The sequence below is a fragment of the Pan paniscus genome, chromosome 20 (genome assembly GCF_029289425.2).
Source record: "Pan paniscus chromosome 20, NHGRI_mPanPan1-v2.0_pri, whole genome shotgun sequence".
In the NCBI taxonomy this organism is placed as follows: domain Eukaryota; kingdom Metazoa; phylum Chordata; class Mammalia; order Primates; family Hominidae; genus Pan; species Pan paniscus.
In genome coordinates, this window is record NC_073269.2 from 52,743,753 (window position 1) to 52,760,268 (window position 16,516).

The following is a 16,516-nucleotide window of genomic DNA, read 5'->3' on the forward strand; positions in this document are numbered from 1 at the left end:
CGAGGTCAGGAGTTTCAGACCAGCCTTGCCAACATGGTGAAAGCCTGTCTCTACTAAAAATACAAAAAATTAGCCGGGTGTGGTGGCGGGCGCCTGTAATCCCAGCTACCTGGGAGCCTGAGGCAGGAGAATGGCTTGAACCCGGGAGACAGAGGTTGCAGTGAGCCCCGAGATCCCACCATTGCACTCCAGCCTGGGCAAAAAGAGCAAAACTCTGTCTCAAAAACAACAACAACAACAAATCCAAACCAAAAAAAACCCCCAAATCAGTAGCATTTATATATGCCAACAGCAAACAATCTGAAAAAGAAATCAAGAGAGCAGTCCCATTTACAATAGCCACGAAGAATATAAAATACCTAGGAATCAATTTAACCAAAGAAGTGAAAGATCTGTACAAGGAAAGCTATAAAAACACTAATGAAAGAAGCTGAAGAGGACACACACCAAAAATTGAAAGATATTTCATGCTCATGGTTTAGAAGAATTAATTTTGTTAAAATGACAATACTGCCCAAAGGAATTTGCAGATCCAGTGCAATCCCTATCAAAATACCGGCGACATTCTTCACAGAAATAGAAAAAACAATGCTAAAATTTACATAGAACCACGAAAGACCCCAAAATAGCCAAAGCAATCCTGAACAAAAAGAACAAAGCTAAAGGCATCACACTACGTGACTTCAAAATAGACGACAAAGCTATGGTAACCAAATCAGCATGATACTGGCATAAAGACAGACATGTAGACCACTGGAGCAGAATAGAAAACCCAGATATAAATCCACACATTTACAGCCAACTCATTGTCAGCAAAGGCACCAACAACATACAATGGGGGGAGAACAATCTCTTCAATAAATGGTGCTGAGAAAATCAGAAAACTGTATGTAGAAGAATGAAACTAGAGTCGTAGCTCTCACCATATACAAAAATTAAACAGGCCGGGCGCGCAATGGCTCATGCCTGTAATTCCAGCACTTTGGGAGGCTGAGGTGGGTGGATCACTTGGGGTCAGGAGTTCAAGACCAGCCTGGTCAACACAGTGAAACCCCGTCTCTACTAAAAATACAAAAATAGCCAGGCGTGGTGGCAGGCACCTATAGTCCCAGCTACTCAGGGGCTGAGGCAGGAGAATCGCTTGAACCAGGCTGCAGGGAGCCAAGATCGCACCACTGCACTCCAGCCTGGGCAACAGAGCGAGACTCTATCTCAAAAAAAAAAAAAAACCAACTGTGTTATCCTCTCACTGAATATATCCCTTTATCATTGTACAGTGACCTGCTCTGTTTCTTTTCACAAGCTTGGAATTGTAGTCTCTTTTATCTGATACCATATATAGATACCAAGTATAGCTACCCCTGCTTTTTTTTTTTTTTTTTTTTTTTTGGTTTCCAGTTGCACAGAATATCTTTCTCTAACTCTTCATTTTCAGTCTAAGTGTGTCTTTATAGGTGAACTGGGTTTCTTGTAGACAGCATAGAGTTGGGCCTTTTTTCTTTTTTCTTTCGAGACAAGGTTTGTGGCCCAGGCTGGAGTACAGTGGGGAAATCTCGGCTCACTGCTATCTCTGCCTCCCGGGCTCAAGTGATCCTCCCACATCAGCCTCCTGAGTAGTCAGGAATACAAGTGCATGCCAGCCACCATGCCCAGCAAATTTTTTTTTTTTTTTTTTGGTAGAGACGAGGTTCACTATGTTGCCCAGGCTGGTCTCCAACTCCTGAGCTCAAGCAATCTTCCTGCCTTGGCCTCCCAAAGTGCTTGGATTACAGGCATGAGCCACCATGCCTGGCCTGGGTCTTATTCTTTATCCATTCAGACACTTTATGCCTTTTAATTGGATAATTTATTTCCTTAACATTCAGTGTTATTATTGATAAGTAAGGACTTACTACTGCCATTTTGTTGCTTATTTTCTGGTTGTTTTCTTCCTTTTTTTTTTTTTTTGAGACAGAGTCTTGCTCTGTCACCCACTCATGACTGCAGTGGCGTGATCTCGACTCACTGCAACCTCTGCCTCCCAGGTTCAAGCAATTCTCCTGCGTCAGCCTCCCGAGTAGCTGGGACTACAGGCACCCGCCACCACACTCACCTAATTTTTGTATTTTTAGTAGAGACGGGGTTTTGCCACGTTGGCCAAGTGGATCTCGAACTCTTGACCTCAAGTGATCCGCCTCTCTTGGCCTCCCATAGTTCTGGGATTACAGGCGTGAGCCACCATGCCTGGCCCCCTTTTTTTCTTTCTTACTGTCTTCCTTTGTGGTTAAGTGATTTTCTCTGGTAGTATGTTTTAACTTGCTACTTTTTATTTTTATTGAATCTATTATAGGTTTTTGCATTGTGGTTACCTTAAGGCTTATAAAAAAATCTTATAACAAGTTTTTTGTTTTTTGTTTTTTTTTGAGATGAAGTTTCATTTTTATTGCCCAGGCTGGAGTGCAATGGCACAATCTCGGCTCACCACAACCTCCGCCTCCCAGGTTCAAGCGATTCTCCTGCCTCAGTCTCCCGAGTAGCTGGAATTACAGGCATGTGCCACCACGCCCGGATAATTTTTTGTATTTTTAGTAGAGAAGCGGTTTCTCCATGTTAGTCAGGCTGATCTCGAACTCCCGACCTCAGGTGATCCGCATGCTTCAGCCTCCCAAAGTGCTGGGATTATAGGTGTGGGCCACCGTGCCTGGCCCCCTTTTTTCCTTTCTTACTGTCTTCCTTTGTGGTTAAGTGATTTTCTCTGGTAGTACGTTTTAACTTGCTACTTTTTATTTTTATTGAATCTATTATAGGTTTTTGCATTGTGGTTACCTTGAGGCTTCTAAAAAAAATCTTATAACAAGTTATTTTAAAGTGATAACATCTTAGATCACAAAGAAAAAAATAGAAACAATGAATAAAAACTCCACACTTTATCTCCTTCCCTCCCACATTTTGACTTTTTGTTTCCTCAATGTACATATTTTTATTTTGCTTGTCTTTTAACAAGCTGCTATAGCTATTATTGTTTTAATTATGGGGTCTTACTGTGTTGCTCAGACTGGCCTCAAACTCCTAGGTTCAAGTGATCCTCCTGCCTCAGCCTCCCAAGTAGCTGAGACTACACCCAGCTCAATATTATTGTTTTTGATAGATTTGTCTTTGAGGCTTTATGGTAGAGTTAAGAATGAATTGCATACCACAATTACAGTATTGGAGTATCCTGGGTTTCTCTGTGTACCTAATTTTACCAATGGGTTTTATACCTTCAAATATTTTCTTTGGCCAGGAATGATGGCTCACACCTGTAATCCCAACACTTTAGGAGGCCAAGGGGGGAAGATTGCTTGAGCTCAGGAATTCGAGACCAGCCTGGGCAACATGGCAAAACCCCATCTCTACCAGAAAGAAAATACAAAAATTAGCCAGGCATGGTGGTGTGCACCTGTAGTCCCAGCTACTCAGGAGGCTGAGGTGGGAGGATCACCGGAGCCTGGCAGTTTGAGGCTGCAGTAAGCTATGATTGGGCCACTACACTCCATCCTGGGTGATAGAGCAAGATCGTGTCTCAAAAAAAAATTTTTTTCTTTTTGCATGGTTTTTTTTTTTTTCCGGATTGAGGAACTCTCTGGAGGAACTCTCTTTCTTCAAGAGAGCATTTCTTATAATACAGATCTGGTAGTGGTGAATTCTCTCTGCTTTTATTTGGGAAAAACTTTATCTCTTCTTCATATTTGAATAATAGCTTTGCTTGATACAGTATTCTTGGATGGCCTTCATGGTTTCGATTGAGAAGTCTGTGGCCAGGTAAATTAGAGCTCCTTTACGTGTTATTTCCTTCTTTTCTCTTACTGTTTCTAGGATCCTCTCTTTGTTCTTGACCTTTGAGAGTTTGATTATTATATGCCTTGGGGTAATCAAATCTATTTGGTGTTCTCTGGCCTTTCTGTACCTGGATATTTGCAATTTTTGAATGTCTTCCATTGTTTCTTTGAATATCCTTTCTATCCCCTTGCTCCTCCTCAGCTCCCTCTTGAACACCAATAATTCTTAGATTTTGTCTTCTATATTTCGTAGGTGATTTCCATTCCTTTCATTCTTTTTTCTTTTTTCTTCTGTATGTATTTACAAACAGCCCGTCTCCAAGTTCACTGATTGTTTCCTCTGCTTGACCCACTCTGCTGTTGAGAACCTCTAATGAACTTTTCAGTTCAGCAAACGTACTTCTCAGTTCTAAGATTTGTTTGGGGTTTTTTTTTAATTATTATTTCAATCTCTTTGTTAAATTTCACTGATAAATTTCTGAGTTGCTTTTCTATGTCGTCTTGGAATTCACTGAGTTTCCTTAAAAATGCCATTTTGAATTCTTAGAAAGCTCACATATTACTGTCTTGTTAGGTTTAGTCACTGGTCCCTTACTTGGTCCATTTGGGGAGCTCATGGTTCCCTGTTTGCTTTGGTTTGTTGTTAATGTACATCTATGCCTTTGCACTGAAGGATTAGTCACTTATTCCAGCCTTCTCCGTCTGGCTTGTTTTGGCTTTTACTGGCTCCATTTGCTTACAGATTCTTCGTAATGGACCTGTTGGTTTCTTTTTTTCTGCTAGGTTGCTGCCTCCTTTTTAGCACTCAGTGGCACCTTAAAACCAGGTTTGCCTTGGCTCTATTAAAGATCAGAGTGTCTCCCATCCCGAATGGGGGAGGTCCCAAAGGGGATATCCCAGTAGCATAGGAAAGCTGGCTAGGGGTTCATTCCCAGGGGAGCTATGGAAGAAACCTCCTACAGCATGGTGCTGACGAACAGCCACTCTGATTCGGCATCTCCTTTGGCCAAGTTACAGAGTAGAGAGAGTTTCCAGGGCTGGGGATGGTAGTCCCACCTCCCCACTTTGTCTGCGGCTATTCTCAGAGGATATTTCTCCCTTGAGGCACTCCTGATGGTTGTATTCTTGTGATTACAGCACTTTGGGAGGCCAAGGCAGGCGGATCACTTGAGCTCAAGAGTTTGAGACCAGCCTGGCCAACATGGTGAAACCCTGTCTTTACTAAAAATACAAAAATTAGCCAAGTGTAGTGGTGGGTGCCTGTGGTCCCAACTACTTGGGAGGCTGAGGCAGGAGAATCGCTTAAACCTGGGAGGCGGAGGTTGTAGTGAGCCAAGATCATGCCACTGCACTCTAGCCTATGTGACAGAGCAAGACTCCATCTCAAAAAAAAGTACAGATCTTGTGTGAACTAACAGAATAAGAACTCACTTGTTACCGTGAGGACAGCACCAAGTCACTCATGAGGGATCCACCCCTATGACCCAAACACCTCCCACCAGGCCCCACCTCCAACATTGGTGATCATATTTTAACATGAGATTTGAGACTGAGTAACAAGTGTTAGGATTAAAGGCATGAGCCACCGCGCCCGGCCATCTTCTTTACCTCTCCACTCTCCACTGTGTCAGTTTTATTTTTCTCTTCTTCTCTAGACACTTTGTTCCTCAAGATAGGGGGCAGAGTGGGAAAATGACCATAGTCAGAACCTATGGGAAGGACCCACACAAAAGGAAAAGGCTTCTTGTGCCCAGGCTGCAGATCCAAACCCCAGGGAAGGACTCTCATTGGTTCAGTCTCCATTCTGTTCCAGGTGGAGCACAATGATTGGTCCAGCCTGACTCGTTTGCCCATCTCTTAACCATCACCATGGTGGGGAGGGGACACGCAGGAGACTGTCAGCTCCTATCCTAAACGGGGGAGGGGGCAGGGGTGATCATTTTCTGAGCTCCTATAAACAAAGTTTCAGTTCTTTTTCCTCCTATGGCTGGAACACTGGAATAATGAAAGAGGTCGTCTGTCTGGAGAGGCTGGTTGGGGAGTATGGTCTCCCCAGCCCAGCCAAGCTCAGGTCCCTGCATACAGCAGGCGCCTAATTGATGCTTATAGCACGAATGACTGAATGAATACCCCGTTCCCACAGGCTGTCCTGGGATGGTCCTAATTTCACAGACCCTGAGCGGATCAAGAATGAAGCGGGCCCAGGGGTCCCGCCCACCGGCTGAGTGCGTCTTAGGACGCAGAGACAAGACCAGGGAGGGCGGAACCTCTGAGCGTTAGGTGGCACCTTGGAGACCCCGCCACCTCGAAAGGCCCAGTTAGGGGCGGAGCTTCTAAACCCTAGCATTTTGGATTGAACCATCGTCCATCGGTTAAAGGGGAGAGCCGAGAAAGCCCTTCTGCATTTGTCGCCAGCCTTTTTACCACCTCCTGGCCACAGAAACGACGTATTTGCTTCTCTAACGGCGACGCCGTTTCCCCCTTCGCCTCGTTACTCCTCAAAGCCCCACGCGGCCACAGAGTTCAGACTTACCCACCACCACCTTGCAGTGGCTCGCCCCAGTTTGACGCATTGCAGGGAAGGTCGGACCAATGGGCGCCACGCTCTCATTTCCGCCATGGGCCAGGCCCAATAGTGACGCGGCTCACAGAGGGACGCGTCACGCACCGCCGAGCTGTGCCCCTCCGCCGAAGAAAGTGAAGTGGGCCCGGGAGGCGGGGCGCGCGGCGAAGGAAAGTAGTCCGGCGACGGGAGCGCGCGCGCGCGCGCCCGGCGGCAAACCCAGTTCCTGTGCAGGGTGGGGACGAGAGATTCGCGGGCCCGTAGGTGTGGAGCGCAGCGCGGAGGGATCCGTGGGAGCCGCAGTGCGGCGGCGCGCGGGCCGGGTGGGGCGGGGCCGAGCGAGGCGGGGCGCGCGCGGCGGCCGTTGAGGGACCGTTGGGGCGGGAGGCGGCGGCGGCGGCGGCGCGCGCTGCGGGCAGTGAGTGTGGAGGCGCGGACGCGCGGCGGAGCTGGAACTGCTGCAGCTGCTGCCGCCGCCGGAGGAACCTTGATCCCCGTGCTCCGGACACCCCGGGCCTCGCCATGGTGAGTGAGGCTGGGGGGTCGCCGAGGCTGCGGGCTCTGAGGCGGGCATAAGGGGGCAGGACCCCTGAGGGGGCGACAGAGCCCAGAGTGGGGGGCGTCCGGGCCCGGCGAGAGCCTCGGGACCCTTTTCTACCCGCGTTGTCGGGGGCTGTTGAACCCAGAGCGGGACGTCTGGATCACCAAAGGTTTCCAGAAGCGACTTTAGCACCAAATGGGATGTTTAAGTCCACAAATGGGTATCTGAGCCCCTAAAGGGGACATTTGAACCCCGGATGGAGGATCGGGACCCTCAGTGGGACCCCTCAAAAGGATTTTGGACCCAGGATGGGGCGTTGGGTTTCAGGATGGAGGTGTTTGGACCCCAGGGGACGAAATAAGAAAGATGGGCTGGGGAGGGGAGCTATTCAGGCCCTGATGAAGGCGATTGGTCCTGAGAGGATGCGGGGAACGGGGGACGAAGGGAGGCTGGGCTGCTCCTGGATGGGGTGGTGGAGGGTAGCTGGGCCCGGGCGGGGAGGGGCGACCCCTGGGCTCCTGTGGAGCAGAGGAGAGGGTCAAGGATGGGCGGTCACTTCTACAGATGAGACTCCCGAGGGTGGGGGAGGGTGGGGGAGGGTGGTCTCCAGAGCCCAGCACTGCAGAGGAGGAGGAGGGTGAGGTGCAAGCTTATGGGAGGAAGAGCCTGGGGTGGGTGGCAGCGGAGATTAGAAGATACTCTTGAAGGCCTCCGGGACGGAGAAGGATCAGGGTCGTGGAGGTGGTGAAAAGGGATGGTGAGAGTGGGGCTCGCCAGTAGTCGGGGCACAGGGACCCTTGGGGTTAATTTGGAAGTAGCTAGAAAAGGTTCCGAGGTTACTAGTGGGTTAAGACTTGCTCTAGAAAGACAGAATTTTTTTTTAACGGGGTGGGAGTGTTGTGTTTGGGTCCAAGAGAAGATGGATTTCCAAGGTGAGGGGTGGGGGAGGACTTGGGCTTGGGTGGTTGGGAGGTGAGGTGGAAGGAGAAAATGAATGGCAGTCAGGGTGGGCCTAGGTTTGGGGGTGGATGTGGGTAGCACCCTGCCAGTCTCCAGGGACAGGCCAGGACAAAGACGGCTCAGTGTGGATGGGGAGTGGGCTGCAGGGCCCGGAGGAAGCTTTTCTACCGTCCTCCTTCCTCAGGAAGAACGCGGCTGGGTGGAAGGCACCGGGGCAGTGGGAGCAGGTGGGCGGAGCTGTTCAGGCCCCTATTGCGCACTGAAGCCTCATGAAATGGGGATGGGAGATCAAAGTTTGGGGTGCCTCGAATGAGCCAGCTTTTTCAAGCCTAGAAGCCTCACTCTGTCGCTGCCCTTTTCAGGCCAAGAGCACTGCCTTTTCCCAGCAGGAGCGCCGGTTTTCTCATGATCCCCAGCCCCACGCACCATGCTGCACCTCCTCACTTGTGCCAAATGACAGTGCAGTACAGTGTGGCGTCAGTGACAATCAGATGCCTATTCCCGTGCCCTCGGGGTGGGGGCTGCAGAGCTTGATCAGAGAGTGCCTCTGGGGAGACCCCTTGATCAGCCTGAGGGCCACTTGTTCCATTCAGGACCCTCACTGAGCGTGTCTGTTAATTCACAGGGCTTTGAGAGAAAACCAGCAGACTAGTTCTTTCCTACTCCCTGCCACCCACAACACCCACAGCCCCCCCAGGCTGAGCCTGGGAACCGTGTGCAGCCATCCTCCCTGGCAAGGCTGGGGAGAACAGGCAGCCGCTGCTGTGTATCAGATCTCATACTTGCTGACACAGACCTGATGGCTCCTCTTGCCGCTACCCCATTTTCCCCCAGCAGAACCTGGCTAAAAGGGGCCCTGAAGCACTAGCAGGCCCCCTACCTCCAGAATAGGACCCAAGCTTTGGCCACAACTAGTTTCTCTTTCTGTTTGTAATCAGCAAGGTAGAGGTGAGACAAGTCACTGTTAACTGGCCTTGGACTTTGGCCTGAGCTCTGTGGCTCCTCCTTGGCCCGGGTGAGGGGCCCTGGCCTTGGTTTCTGATCTCATCTAACACTGCTCTCTGGCATTGGCTGGGGGCTGGGGCAAGGCAGAGAAATCATACCCTCTTCCCTCCCCCACCTCATGGTTTTTTTTCTTGTCCAGCCCCTTGCTGGAGCCTAAGATGAGGGATAAGGAAGCAGGAGACCAGCTGAGTTATTTTGGAAACAGTTTTTGTTGAAAGTTTAGTCTTCATGTCTAGAAAGGGAAGAAACCTTGAGCAAGGATCAATGATCTCTTCTTAGGCGGTCGGTTTTCTGGGCGGCAACCTTGCTTGAGATCTGTACCTTTCCTTGACCAAGCAGGGAAGTGGGTCTCCAACATGGGAGGGAGAGCATCTGACAGGCCCTCCATGCAGAGCCACGCCTATTTGCAGCAACCCTGTGACAGAACTGAGCATGGCAGTGCCTCATCTGCATCTTCCAGTCTTTTGGTGGAGACTGGCAAACGGTGGCCTTCAGAGCCGCTCGGGGCAGTCTGCAGCCTGTCACAGCCTCCTCGCCCCCACCCCCAGCCCCTTACAGTGCTGCCCAAAGGTCCGGGGAGCTGGACTTCTTGCAGGGCGGAACAGTGGGCTGGGAAGGCCCTGACCTGGCTCGCTTTTTCCATTCTAGGCCAGGGGAAAGAATGAAAAGCAGATGGGATGGCAGCCACCTCCCCACACTGCTGCCCTCCTCTCTGTTCTTTCCCTGACCCTCCCTGGGCATTGCCTGGTCTCGGTAACCAGAAGCCCATCCTCCCTTCTCACTTTCCCTAAGCCTCTTCCTCAGGTGTCAGGACCTAAGGGATGGCTCCAGGCTTTTTTGCCCATGGTGGGAGGTGGAGGGCAGGTGGATCAAGAGGCTCATGGGCCTGGGGCTACCAGGTTGGCATTTAGAAGCCCAACCACCCTGTCTTTTTTGAAGGCAATGCAGAAGAATCTTCATTTGGCCTCCCCACCTCCCCTTTACACTTTGGACTTTTCCAGAATGTGCATGTGTGCCGTTTTCTGCCTTCCTCTTTCCCCCTCCCTAAGCCCTCTCCCCTCTGTGATCATCATTTTGATTACCCCTCCCATTCTGCCTATTTGGGGCTTGCAGGTTCTTCTTCGTTAGGTTTTTTTTTTTCTAACTTTTTTAGATCAGTGATTGTTAATATTTGGGACGGGGATGGGGGTAGGGGAGGCAGGCAGTGGTTTGTTCCTAGCCTCTGGAACCTCTCCGTAGAATACTGCAAATTCACATAATAGTCTGCTTCTATTTCTGAGGCTCTCAGACTCAAGACTAGAACATGCTATAGACTTGGAGCCCCTTTCCCTGATTGTGAAAGGAAGGGGAACAGACCCACCGTGGTCCCGGGATGGTGGTGCCTTCTTAACAGCATCAACAAAAACCAGGGAAAATGTGTCTTTTGGCTGCTAAAGCTAAATGTTGGGATTCAGCCTCCCCAACCCCCCAGACCTGCTCCTGCCCCATAGGATCACTATGCCTGGCTGATGCCCAGCACACCAGTGCAGGAGAAGCCAGTCCCCGCATCTCCTCCCCACCCCCAAACCCCGCATGCAGCAAGGGCTGCCTGCCACCCACTGGCCAGTCCCCAGAGTGCCCAAACTGGAAAGGGTTAAAAACTGCAGTGCAAGCCAGCTTCAGTCCTCTGCTGCTGCCCGCTGCAGCCCTCTCCCTGACGTTTGTCCCTTCTGCCCAAAAGAAACAAAACAGAATGGCCCTGTGCCCTCACTGTGCGCAGGGGGTGGAGCGCCTGCCTCCAGCCTGACCAGAGTTCTTTAGGTGCTTGAGCAACTCGGGCCGCCAGTTAGGAGAATTTTTGCCACTTGGGTGGACTCTGCCTGAGCCAACCGCCTCCAAATAGGTGACACAGAAACTAGCAGAGATAGCCCCAGACATCGTCCCTCTGCCCTACCCAAGGACTGGCCTGCTTCAGTTTGGAGCCTTCTAGAGCTTCTTGATGAGGCCTCCAGGGCAATCGTTCCCTTCACTCGGCCTCTGGGGCTCCCACTGATGAGATGCAAACCTGTGCCAGGCCTCACCAGCACTGCTGGTTTGGGGCTGGGGCAGGCTTTTCTCCCGCCCCTGTGGCTCCCACATGCTGAGTTGAGATTGGAAGCCCGTGGGTCTGGGCAGCTTCATCGGGCCGTGCGTCCAGCAGGCCTGAGTGTCCAGCCCACCCTGGTACCCAGCTTTCTGAATCACCAGACTTTATCATCAGGCGCTGGCTCTGCCTCAGACCCTGACTCTGGCATGCTCCTCCCTGGCCCGGCGGGAATGGCACGTGGAGCTGGCCTCACTGGGGCCGAGGGCCTGGGCTGAGTGAGGAAGATGCGTCCGTGCTGTCCGGCCTGGTGACTGACTTTCCCCTTCATGCTTTTCCAGGCTGACCAGCTGACTGAGGAGCAGATTGCAGGTGAGTCTGCTGTCCCCTCATCTTAGCTCAGGAAAGCCTCCACATCCCCAGCCAAATCTTAGCCACTGAGGAGTGACATCTGATGGGTGAACCTGTGTATCCCTTGTGTCACCTAACACTATGCCTTGTGCCTAGAATGCTGATAAATGTGTGTAAGAGCACACCAGTGCCCCAATGACACCAAGCCCCATGGCCCTGAGACAGGCCTTTACCAGACACCAAAGGCTGTGTTCCTCTCCTGGGCCTGGGTCATCTAGGGGCTTGATATCAGTGGCTGCAGGACGAGCCCAACTCTGTCTCCCAGCTTCAGCCAGGTTGGCTTAGAAGGTGAGCTCCCTGCCTCCCTGTGGGGCCTGCAGAGCTCCTGTCCCACTTTAGGAGCCGCCCAGGAGCTGGCTCGTCACTCCCACCTCTGCGCTTGCCTGCGCTTTGCACTTCCTTTCGCATGTGCCTGCGCCTGCCTGTTCTGCTGGCGGAAGTGCCTCCCCAGTGCTTTGCATGGGCAGCTCCTTCCCGTCCCTTAGCTCAGATGTCCCCTCGGGGAGGCCTTCCCTGACCCCCATCTCAAGTACACAGCCTTCCTTTACTCTCCTTCACATCACTTTATTTTCTTCATAACCTTTCTCGCTGTCTGAAATTATTTTCTTATGTCTTCACCTGTTGTATCTCCTGTTACTAGATGTGAGTTCCACTGAGTTTGAGACTTGGTTTTGTTGGTCCCTGCTATAGCCTTAATGCCTGCCTAGAACATAGTAGGTCCTCCGCAAACTTCTGCTGGCTAAACAAACATCTCTCTCTCAGCAAGTTAGAAGAAATCCCTGGATCCCATCTAATTCATTTTTCTAACCCCTCCAAAACCCCAGAAGGGTCAGCTATAGGAACTATTGTGTAATTACAGATCCGTGCCTGCCTACCCGCCCATACTGAGCTGCCCGAGGACAGAGAGCAACTCTTGGTTTATCTCCATAGCCAGGGGCCAGCACACAGTAGACCAGAGTAGCGATCCAGAGAATGGGCCTCTGCTCCCCACCAGCTACCCAGCCCCCAGCTCTGCTGTCAGGTTCAACTGGCTGTGTAACAAGTACTAAAGGCCCAGCTTCTGCGGTGGGAGGCAGGAACGGACTTGCCTTCTCTCCTTTCTCCCCTCAACCCCCATCACAGAGTCACCTTGGCAGCTTCAAAATTTTGGCCCTGGGTGGCTATGGAGACCCCTGAGGAAAGCCAGAAGATGGCCTGGTTTAGTGATCATGAGCTCGGGGTGCCCCATGACCCACTCACTACCTGCCCTCCCCAAGAACAACAAGGCCTCAGCACAGGGAGGTGCCAGCCTCCCCAAAGAGACTCTTGCCATGTCCCCAGGGCCCAGAGGCTCAGGGCCACAGCTTCCCAGCTGTGCATGTCCCTCCCAATGCACCTGCCACCCATCTCCCAACTCTGGCCTTGTGCAACATAAACGGTCTGCTTTTCACCCTGTCCCCATTAGCAAACTGTCCACCGCCTCACCCCAGCCCACACCCTCTGGGAATAGGCTGCCAGACATCTGTTTTTGGAGGGCTTGGGGGTAGAGGAGCACCAGGTGCCAAAATGGGCCCAGTGGGAGGGCAAGAGCCATGTGCTTCTCTCCCTGCCCCTGATGCGGCCCCAGCTGTGGCCTTCCCACTCAGCACTGCTAGCTCCTCATCCTCCTGGCTTGGCAGCCGTCCCCTCGCTTTCCATCCCCCCACCCACCCCACGCACCGTCCGTCAGCCATGTTCTGCTGCCGACCACCCCCACGCTCACCACACGCAGTGGCTCAGCTCCTTTGGAAGCTGGTAGCACCCACGGCAAGGAACAGGGCTGCCAGTCAGAAGGGAGTGGATGCCTGCATTTCCTCTTCAGGCCGGCCAGAGGCATTCTGCAGCCTCCCCTCCTCGTCCCAGCCAGCCAACCCTGGCTAACACACTCAGACAAAGAATCCTTTCGGCTCTCATTCACTCCATGACTTTGGTTCATTTCATCATTTCAGGGAGAAGTCAAAGCCGGGGACCAAACAGAAATGTAGAATCATCTAAGGACAGCTGTCAGACCATTTTCCCCACTGTCTTCACTGGCTGGCCAGAAAAATAGCTTTACTTAGCACAGTGTTGATGTTCAATAACTGTTGAATGAAGGTTGGAAGGGCTTTGCCCTGAGCACTGAGGAGAGAGAGCTGGTTGCGTGGGACTTGAAGTCTGTCTCAGTTTCTTTAGGTGGGACTGATGCCCTTGGCCTTCCTCCAGGGAAGGCATCCAGCATCCAGAGGTAAGGATTCTCCTGTGGACCTTGTGACCTCTGACTCCTCCCCCTTCTTCCCCCAGAGTTCAAGGAGGCCTTCTCCCTCTTTGACAAGGATGGAGATGGCACTATCACCACCAAGGAGTTGGGGACAGTGATGAGATCCCTGGGACAGAACCCCACTGAAGCAGAGCTGCAGGATATGATCAATGAGGTGGATGCAGATGGTGAGCCCCACAGAGCGCGTGGGCAGCCCTGCTCCTGGTCACCCCGAGTGACTGCAGGGAGCCTCCCTCAGGGTGATGGATGAGCCCGTGTCTCTCAGGGCCCAGGCCAAGAGCATTCTCCATCCTTTCCCCACCTTCCAGGGAACGGGACCATTGACTTCCCGGAGTTCCTGACCATGATGGCCAGAAAGATGAAGGACACAGACAGTGAGGAGGAGATCCGAGAGGCGTTCCGTGTCTTTGACAAGGTAAGCAGCCCTCTCCAGGGGCGGCTCTGAGACTGACGCCAGCCTTCAGGCAGACAGGCGGAACTGGAGCCACGGAGCTACCACTTCCAGGAGGTCCGGGTCCCGGTGCCAGCCTCATTGCCAACCTGCTCTGCCACCTCAGGCAGCCTCCCTCACTGTGCTCACTGCTGAGGGATGGTGATGACAGCCACCCCTCTCACTGCCTCTCTCCCCGCCGGGAGAAGTGCCCAGTGAAAGGCTTTATCCCCAACCCCCAGGATGGGAATGGCTACATCAGCGCCGCAGAGCTGCGTCACGTAATGACGAACCTGGGGGAGAAGCTGACCGATGAGGAGGTGGATGAGATGATCAGGGAGGCTGACATCGATGGAGATGGCCAGGTCAATTATGAAGGTGAGTCAAGGCCAGGCTTGATCTCTGGAACAAGAAGAGAATCGCAGCTTCAGGAACAAGCCCCCAGATCCCTCGTTGGGGAGGGCCGCTCGCCACTTAGCCTGCCCGCCTGACCTCCTCTCTCTCTGCTTCACTCCACAGAGTTTGTACAGATGATGACTGCAAAGTGAAGGCCCCCCGGGCAGCTGGCGATGCCCGTTCTCTTGATCTCTCTCTTCTCGCGCGCGCACTCTCTCTTCAACACTCCCCTGCGTACCCCGGTTCTAGCAAACACCAATTGATTGACTGAGAATCTGATAAAGCAACAAAAGATTTGTCCCAAGCTGCATGATTGCTCTTTCTCCTTCTTCCCTGAGTCTCTCTCCACGCCCCTCATCTCTTCCTTTTGCCCTCGCCTCTTCCATCCATGTCTTCCAAGGCCTGATGCATTCATAAGATGAAGCCCTCCCCAGATCCCCTTGGGGAGCCTCTGCCCTCCTCCAGCCCGGATGGCTCTCCTCCATTTTGGTTTGTTTCCTCTTGTTTGTCATCTTATTTTGGGTGCTGGGGTGGCTGCCAGCCCTGTCCTGGGACCTGCTGGGAGGGACAAGAGGCCCTCCCCCAGGCAGAAGAGCATGCCCTTTGCCGTTGCATGCAACCAGCCCTGTGATTCCATGTGCAGATCCCAGCAGCCTGTTGGGGCAGGGGTGCCAAGAGAGGCATTCCAGAAGGACTGAGGGGGCGTTGAGGAATTGTGGCGTTGACTGGATGTGGCCCAGGAGGGGGTCGAGGGGGCCGACTCACAGAAGGGGACTGACAGTGGGCAACACTCACATCCCACTGGCTGCTGTTCTGAAACCATCTGATTGGCTTTCTGAGGTTTGGCTGGGTGGGGACTGCTCATTTGGCCACTCTGCAAATTGGACTTGCCCGCGTTCCTGAAGCGCTCTCGAGCTGTTCTGTAAATACCTGGTGCTAACATCCCATGCCGCTCCCTCCTCACGATGCACCCACCGCCCTGAGGGCCCGTCCTAGGAATGGATGTGGGGATGGTCGCTTTGTAATGTGCTGGTTCTCTTTTTTTTTCTTTCCCCTCTATGGCCCTTAAGACTTTCATTTTGTTCAGAACCATGCTGGGCTAGCTAAAGGGTGGGGAGAGGGAAGATGGGCCCCACCACGCTCTCAAGAGAACGCACCTGCAATAAAACAGTCTTGTCGGCCAGCTGCCCAGGGGACGGCAGCTACAGCAGCCTCTGCGTCCTGGTCCGCCAGCACCTCCCGCTTCTCTGTGGTGACTTGGCGCTGCTTCCTCACATCTGTGCTCCGTGCCCTCTTCCCTGCCTCTTCCCTCGCCCACCTGCCTGCCCCCATACTCCCCCAGCGGAGAGCATGATCCGTGCCCTTGCTTCTGACTTTCGCCTCTGGGACAAGTAAGTCAATGTGGGCAGTTCAGTCGTCTGGGTTTTTTCCCCTTTTCTGTTCATTTCATCTGGCTCCCCCCACCACCTCCCCACCCCACCCCCCACCCCCTGCTTCCCCTCACTGCCCAGGTCGATCAAGTGGCTTTTCCTGGGACCTGCCCAGCTTTGAGAATCTCTTCTCATCCACCCTCTGGCACCCAGCCTCTGAGGGAAGGAGGGATGGGGCATAGTGGGAGACCCAGCCAAGAGCTGAGGGTAAGGGCAGGTAGGCGTGAGGCTGTGGACATTTTCGGAATGTTTTGGTTTTGTTTTTTTTAAACCGGGCAATATTGTGTTCAGTTCAAGCTGTGAAGAAAAATATATATCAATGTTTTCCAATAAAATACAGTGACTACCTGATTTGGCTCCTCTCCTCCTGTCTCAGTTTCTGGCCTGCCCCGCTCCAACACACATACACACCAACCCCAACACTGACTCCTTTGGCCCAGAGGTGGAAGAGCTTCTCCTCAAAGCTGGCTCTGAAGCTGTGTCTGGTCAGTGCAGCCCAGTGGACGCCTCTGAAGCACAGTTCTGATCCCAGCTAGATCGCAGGGTCATCAAGGGCAGGGTCCTGTCCTAGAGATAGTCGCACAAATGGACTGAAAGGCGGAGACTGAGAAGGCTCCTCTGAGGCAGGCCCATCATGCCATGGGAG

General features: G+C 52.5%; 1 protein-coding gene and 1 pseudogene across 2 annotated transcripts in view; one reads left to right on the forward strand and one right to left on the reverse strand.

The window, feature by feature from the left end:
- Positions 1–11,026, reverse strand: part of PPP5D1P (uncharacterized) — an 89,925-nt pseudogene extending 78,899 nt beyond the window's left edge. Inside the window, exons 1-4 of the transcript XR_010110797.1 lie at positions 10,927–11,026; positions 10,466–10,575; positions 8,306–8,472; positions 6,331–6,949 (exon numbers count right to left, since the gene is read on the reverse strand). The product of XR_010110797.1 is annotated as an uncharacterized PPP5D1P (transcript). The remainder of the gene's footprint in view (positions 1–6,330; positions 6,950–8,305; positions 8,473–10,465; positions 10,576–10,926) is intronic.
- CALM3 (calmodulin 3) lies at positions 6,691–16,221 on the forward strand. The gene is made up of 6 exons (XM_003817488.6): positions 6,691–6,885; positions 11,270–11,300; positions 13,638–13,781; positions 13,923–14,029; positions 14,287–14,422; positions 14,564–16,221. Exons 1-6 carry the CDS (start codon positions 6,883–6,885, stop codon positions 14,590–14,592), a joined length of 450 nt encoding a protein of 149 aa, XP_003817536.1. The 5' UTR covers positions 6,691–6,882; the 3' UTR covers positions 14,593–16,221.
- Positions 16,222–16,516: the final 295 nt, after the last annotated feature.